This window comes from Solanum pennellii, chromosome 4 (assembly GCF_001406875.1).
Source record: "Solanum pennellii chromosome 4, SPENNV200".
NCBI classification, from domain to species: Eukaryota; Viridiplantae; Streptophyta; class Magnoliopsida; order Solanales; family Solanaceae; genus Solanum; species Solanum pennellii.
The window spans coordinates 20691592-20699596 of record NC_028640.1 but is presented as its reverse complement, the minus strand read 5'-3'; the positions used below and the strand labels follow the sequence as shown (position 1 = coordinate 20699596).

At 30.4% G+C, this 8005-nt stretch overlaps 1 protein-coding gene across 1 annotated transcript; it reads left to right on the top strand.

The window, feature by feature from the left end:
- Positions 1–3361: 3361 nt before the first annotated feature.
- On the top strand, positions 3362–5736 carry LOC107016571 (isoleucine N-monooxygenase 2-like). The gene is made up of 2 exons (XM_015217002.1): positions 3362–4306; positions 5101–5736. The coding sequence occupies exons 1-2, from the start codon at positions 3362–3364 to the stop codon at positions 5734–5736; spliced, it is 1581 nt and encodes a 526-aa protein (XP_015072488.1).
- The last annotated feature ends 2269 nt before the right edge of the window (positions 5737–8005 follow it).

Genomic DNA, 8005 nt, shown 5'->3' with positions numbered 1-8005 from the left:
CAAGTTTGAGATATATGCTATAGTTTAATCACGAAATTTATTATATTAATGTTTTTTATTTTAGCAATAATGTAAGATGTGATTTTTCTTTACTTAGACAATATGCATAAAATATAATTTTATGACATCACTTTTTCGTTTAAATGTTATTTATTCAATTTTAAATTTATTTTTTATTGCTATTTTGAATATTTTATTCAATTTTTTTACCTTTTAAACTCCGGACTCATCAAAGTTATTTTTGTGATTAGACCAAACATTTAAAATGAAACAAAGTACAATCTTGATACTTTATTTCGATGAAGAATTACTACATCACAATTTAGTGAAAATTAATTAAAATTGCAAGTATTTCATGCAGTTCATTTTATTTTTTATATTGTATCTTACACTTCTTTAAAAAATATTTAGCAGAATAGTTTATTTTATCGGTGCACATAAACTAAGACAAAAAAAACATATATCATATTTAAAATGACTTAAAAAAAATATTTTAAATTACCATAATTAACAACTTAAAATATTTAAAATGTATATATATAGAATATTTAGTTAGGTATATATGATCATTCTCTCTTGATGATGGTGAGTATTTTGATATCATGAACGGCTTTTAATTCGTTCATTGTGTTTCGTCTTTTAACTGTGCTAAATTAAAGGGTTTTACTGGTTCACAACTTCAATCATGTATTAATGGAGTATAGAGAGATTTATAATCAACTAATAATTAAGAAGGTTTAAAGCTTCATAAAGGTCGAGTGAAAAAATGTGCAACTCCTTTATTTAAACCATCGTCGACCATAATTCATTCACCGGCATCGTGGCCGTTCCTCTTCATTCAACTATTAATTAATTTTTCTAGATCTGATTTTTTGGAAAATATGATACACTTGGGTATAGATATTAATTTTTAGGAAGAAATTCAGTGGCGGAGCCAGGATTTTCAATGAGGGGATTTAAAATTTAAAAAATAGACACGCGATGTAGCCGAAGGGGTTTCGACATCTAATATATACTTAAAAGATTATTTTAACCATATATAAATTATTTAATTTTCCGCCGAAAAGGATTCGAATGAACCCCCAAATTGACAGGTGGCTTCGCCACTGGGAAGAACAAAAGGAGGGAAGGAGTGATAGTGTGGGTATCCATTTTGTCCTGTGAACAAGATGATGATGATAATGACTGCCAAATTTTAAGAAAATGGAGGAGGCAATGTAATGGTGTTCTCCAGATGAAATCGATATTGGTAAGGGAGAGGGAGAAATGGCTGAAGAAAAGAGAGAAGAGAAGGGTGGATGATGGTGAGGGGAGGCAACGGCAATGGCGGGATGGTGGTGGTGTTGGTAGAGTACGATAATGAAAAAAAAAAAGGATTAAAAAAGGAGCTATAAGATCCCTCCACGTGATTACTATATGTGTATTACATCTTTTTTGCTATGTCACTAAAAAGTGTCTAATCAATACTTATTTTGAATAATAAAAGTGTTTGATAGATACAAATCTTAATTGAAATGTTCAAGTAAAATATGCAAACAATTTTAAGGGGCTCCATAGACTTAAGCCTATATCTGTACATTGAATTGGACGGGATTGAAAGATTCTATTAGGCATTAGCCCACTAACGCTTCTTCAAAGCTAGATTTTTAAAATTTGACATGCTGTAAATGTGAATCATTTCAAAGTGGATAAGATATCAAAAGATTCAAAAGTATTGAGAGGAAACTCATATCTAAATTTAGGAATTATTTAGAAAAGATTTGAATTGGTTAAAATTGAAAAAGAATCGGTCTGCAATTTATATTTTACTGCATAAATTTGTTGAATGGTATGATTCACACGTTTGTATAACTCGAATTTTGTATAATATAATTTGTATAATTTAGAATTCGTATAATATAATTTGTTTAACTACTTACACTTCCGATGCTTGTAATTATATAAATTAGTTATTTTGAGTTTATATAAATATCTTCGTGAATTATACAGATTTGTAAATTGTACAAATCCTCAAATAATACAAACGAGACAACCTAAATTGTAGCTACACCCCGTACATATGCAAACTATAGTTATGGAGCATAATTATGTTTATTATAGTGGTTATTCGCAAAAGTTCCTCTATTTTCTAAAAATTACAAAAAGTTTCTATTTTCATTACTCTCTTTTCTATTTTTGGATACATCACTTTCATGTGATATACTAGAACAGGTTTATCTTATATCAATAAAGATAATGTATCAAAATATTAAGTGATATATCCAAAATTCTTAATTTTAAGTGACTTTTGTAATTTGAAAAAAAACAAAGATATAGTATAATTAGCTCTCTTAACACTTTTGAAATTCATGTAAGTTTTACTTATTTTATTCTTCCATGGATAACCACGTGGCCATAAGAATTTTCTGATTTTTGATTGAGTTTTTGGGAAATTCAGTACAGATCCATATACAAGTAATAAGATGTACAATAGCTTTTAAGTTGGATATTTTACTAATTGACTAAATTATCTTTGATCGTATTAATTATGGGTCTTCAATGCAGTAACAAATAATGGAAAATACATACGGACCCCTCGATCTATCTTCGAAATTTTAGAGACACATTTATATTATAATAAGATTTTATTATCTCCTGAAGTTATTTTATAAATAATTTTCTATTCTTTTTCGATTGACGTGGCACTAGTTTGAAAAAAAATTCAACACGCATTGAATCCAGAAGATAGTTCCACGTAGGACGAAAAAGGATATAAAATCATTTATAAAATAAGTTCATGGGGTAATAGAACCTTAGTATCAGTTCTTACATTAAAATTAAATAATAGAGAGTATTTTTTTGTCTTAATTTATATGACATATTTTTTTAGCCGACTTTAAAAAAATGACATACTTTCTCAATTGACAAAATTTGATGATACTATCTTACTTATGTTGAGTTTCACTTAGTTATCAACAAGGAATGTGATAGAGTAGTAAGTACTCCTTCATCCTTAATTAAGAGAGGTCGGGTTCGAGCGCCCATGGGTACACTCGCCTTTGTTGGAGAATAATTTATCCGTCAATGTGGGACTTTTCGACGCGATTCTTAATTTAATTGGGCTCCAACGTGTGGGTGTACAGGACACCAAGAGGAAACAAAAAAAAAAAGAGTTTCACGTGGTTTGCAAAAAGTAGTACTCTTTTCTAAAGATAATTTTAGAATATTATAAGATTTTATTATATTTTTATAAATTCTATGTCAAGTCAAACTATATCATATAAAATTAAAACAGAAGGAAGGAGTAATACCTAGCAATTTGCATGTTAATGCAGCGCCTATATATAGTGGAAAACATGGTATTTAGCAATCACAAGCAAAAATGAAGATAATTTCCATTAACATTCTATCCATTTTCCCAAAATCTAATAACAGTAATACACTATGGACAATCTTCATTTGTATAATCTTGATTTGTCTTATTCTCAACAAATGGAATAGTAGTGTAAGAAATAATAAAATTCCATCCCCTCCAAGCCCAAAATCATGGCCTATAATTGGAAACCTTCCTCAACTTCTCCTAAAAAGTAAGCCAAAATTAATTCATTGGATACATAAAATAATGAAGGAAATGGACGCCGAAATTGCTTGCATTCGTTTTGGTAATTTTAATGTCATTCCTGTAACTTCTCCTGAACTTGCTTGCGAGTTCTTAAAAACTCAGGACTCTGTTTTCTCATCAAGGCCTCTTTGCATGTCCGCAAGCCTCGTTAACAATGGCTTCTTAACCTCTATTTTTCTCCCTAGTGGTGATCAATGGATGAAAATGAGAAGAATTCTTGCTTCTCATGTGTTATCACCAACATCACTTCAATGGCTTCGTCATAAGAGGGACGAAGAAGCTGATCACCTTAATCGATTCATTTACACCCAACCTGTTCTTAACATGAGGAAACTCACAAGATATTATTGTGGAAATGTAGTTAAGAATATGATTTTCAGCAAGAGATCATTATTTGGAATTTTAGAAAAAGAAGAGGAGCAAATTGATGCAGTTTTTACACTTATTGAATATGTTTATTCTTTTGGTGTATCAGATTACTTACCATGCTTAAGTGTGTTTGATTTGGGTGGTGACAAGGCAATTATCATGAAAGCCTACGACATAGCAACTAAACAAATTGATATTGAAGTTGATCACAGGATTCAAATATGGAAAGATGGCAACAAAACTTTGAAAGAAGACATCCTTGATGTTCTTATCATGCTCAAAGATACCAATGGAAATCCATTGATGAATGTGAAAGAGATTAAGGCACAAGTGCTTGTAAGTATTCATTCAATTATACTTAAACCATGTGAATTAAGTTGCCTAGTGTTGTCTGATCACCTTTCGCTTATATGATTGGTAGACTATTTTGTTGAAAATATATATAATTAAATAATAAAAGTGTGCTTTGTCTAACAACTTAAGATTTTAGATGAAATGATCACACACTTCAACATGGTATGAGAGCATGCAAAGGTCTTGAGATCAAATTTCACCGCACCCAAATCAAAAAGAATTTCCACGAGCTTGGCCATGAAAAAAATCAGGTCCACACATGGGGGAACGTGTTGAAAATATAATGAAATAATGAAAGTGTACTCTTTCTAACAGTTTAAACTTTTAGATGAGATGATCAAACACTTTTTAACATATTTCGCCAAGCTTCTAAAATCTCCTTTTGAAAAATGTTTTTCTATCAAAATACTTTGGGAGTATAGCCGTTTCAGTTTGGTTAAACAATTTGAAAAACATTTTGTTAATATTAGTTAGCACAATAATTTGTACTTGACAGGTTCCAAAAAGTGTTTTGGGGAAAAAAAAATCTCAAAACTTCTACTGCTATTTAAAAATATTTATTTTCTTAAATGTTTAACCAGACACTTAAATTTTTTGAAATAAATATTTTTTATTTTTAAAAGCTTGGTCAAACAAGCGATGAGTTACGATTTAGGCTCCTACTACAATCTTATTCCTTCTACGTATTCTATGTATTAACTCAAAAAAAAACGTAAATTAATCCTTATATGTTCAGAAAGTATTGACATGACTGCTTACAAACGAATAATGTTCAGGAACTTTTTCTGGCAATAGTGGATAATCCATCAAATGCAGTTGAATGGACACTTGCAGAATTGTTGAATCAACCAAAGTTAATGCAAAAAGCAATAGAAGAGCTTAACATTGTTGTTGGGATCAATAGATTAGTTCAAGAATCAGACTTGCCAAGGCTAAATTATGTCAAAGCTTGCATTAAAGAGACCTTTCGACTCCACCCCATTGTGGCTTTTAATGTTCCTCATGTGTCAGTCTCTGATACAATTATCTCTGAAAAGTACTTCATCGCAAAAGGGAGTGTAGTGATATTAAGTCGTCTTGGACTTGGTCGGAATCCCAGAGTTTGGAAGGATCCATTGAAGTTCAATCCAGAGCGTCACCTCCAAATGAAAGATGGTGGTGAAGTAGTTCTCACTGATTCAAAGTTACGTTTGTTGTCATTTAGTTTGGGAAGACGAGGTTGTCCAGGTGTGAAACTTGGTTCAACAATTACTACAATGTTACTTGCTAGGCTTCTTCAAGGATTTACTTGGACTTTACCACCAAATTCACCATGCAATGACTTAATTAAGTCATCTCAGACTAATAATTATTGTACCTTACCGTTTGTTGCTCATGCAAAACCAAGATTAGCTAAGGCCATGTATGTTTAAGCTACAATTTTTTTTGTATTCATCTGCCAAAGCCCCGGTGTGCAAAATTATTTGTGTTTGAATGTATTATTAGTAATGTGTCTTAAGTTATAGTATTGTTTTTCATTCTATGCGAAGATTACTATTTTGCGTACTTAATTTAATAAAGTTTTATTTGAATAGATTACTGTTTTAACATGTGTTCTTCACTCATATAGTAGATAATTAAATGTATGGAGTTTCTTAGCTTATACACGAAAAATTAAATTTATTAATCCTTATAAGTTACACATTAATGTCCGAAATCAAAGATGAAACATGATAAACATGATCTTAATTGTAGTGACAATACACTATCCTTGTGTATGAACGGTCTGAGTAGATATGATTGTTTATATTCAAAATAATTTACAAAATAATTTCTTTGATTCATTAAATATATACTATTAATTGTTGACACCCTATATATATATATATATATATATATCTATATATATATATATATATTTAATTATTTTTGGTTAGTTCTTCAGAAATAATTATATAATTATACATATTGGTTTATATAATTTTATCTTTTATATAAGTATTCAATAAATAGCGTAAAAATAGTGTTTAGCATAAATATATATTTATTTCCTTTGAATTAGTGAATTTTATTAACGATTAATTCTTGATAATTATTTTGTCTGGTTTAAATTAAAAAGCTCAAATAATTAATGATAATTATTCAACTTATTTTAGTTTTAATCAGTTTGAACCCTAATTTCTTTATCCATGTGGTATCACTTCTATCAATCCCTCTCTCAATTTCAAAGATTGGAGACTTCGGGCTAGATTTGTTGACTTTGTCTTAGATAAGATCTCACCCAAATCTAATTCAAATCGAAAGATATCATATTGAATCTGAATTATTAGGGTTATGTTTTCCTCTTACTCGTTTTCTCATTCATTATTTCAAATAAATCTCTCATCTCCCGCTCAAACGCCTAAATTAGAATGCAAACCTTTATTTTCAACTATAAATACATGGTATTGGTGTACACAAGAGCAAATTGAAATTTAAAGGTTGGAGAATAGTATTCTTTGAAATCGAACCCACAAAGGCTTGAGCCCAAGATTTTTATTTTTCTTTCAAGTTCTTTTTCCTGTCTATTGATCAGTAGTAGTAGAAAGCTCCTCAGCTTGTTTGTCTCAGTTCACTGCCCTCGAAAAGGTAAAAAATCTCTCCATGCTTTGCTTTGTTCTGCTAATTATGAGTTGTTTGTTTGATTACATTTTTTTTACTCAAGTTCAACTGTCTTTAGTGCTTTCTAGGTTGTCCATCGATGCAATTATGTTCATGTTGTCAATTTATCATGAACTTCATTATGATGTTCGTAGTGCTATCATAAAAATGAGGGGTATGACTTATTGTTGATCTGCACTCTTTGAGTAAAAGAGGTGTGTTTTGGTTCATATTTTAGCATCTTAATTGAATTGTTGTTTGTATGTTGGCTTACATTTCCATTTTTTGGCATAATATACCTGCTTAGCTTGATATATAAATCTGAAAATTATTATCTAATTGCCTTAGCTTGATACCTGTTGAAGTTGAAATGCATTCATCGAAGATTATTCAAAAAGCTAGACTAAACAATGATGACTGAATTCGTAATAGGATTGAACATTGATGAAAAGAGGATGAACACTGTTTTTCATGACCAATTATATCAACAAAGAATGATTCATGATTTCAATAAATTAGTGAGATCTCAAACATTAGAAGAAGGACAATTGGTCCTCAAATACATATTCCCCATCAAGAAGAGTATAATGGGAAATTTGTACCAAATTGGCAAGGACCATACATGGTTTGTAAAGTGTTATTTGGAGGTGCATTGATCATGTCAGAGATGGATGGTCATGAGTGGCCAAAACCAATCAACTCAGATGTTGTCAAGAGATACTACATTTGAAGATTAGTTTTTCTCTCATCACTTTCTTTGTAATCGTATCATTTGCTTGTAATTGATTATGTCAAGTTTTTATATCCCTCTATTGAACTACATCTTACCTGAATTCTCAAAGGCGGCCTATGTCTTCCTTGGTCATTTTCTTATTAACATTTTCTATTGTTTTTATTACAAAAGTGGAACTATGTCTGACCTAATTTCTGACTCAACGGGATACGTATGCATCACAACGGCTTGGTCATACACTCCATAGAATTTCCATTTCCATTCATAATGAAAACTGGGACATAATTTTTAGAGGAGCTCAAAAATTCTGAAGATCATTCACCAGCAAA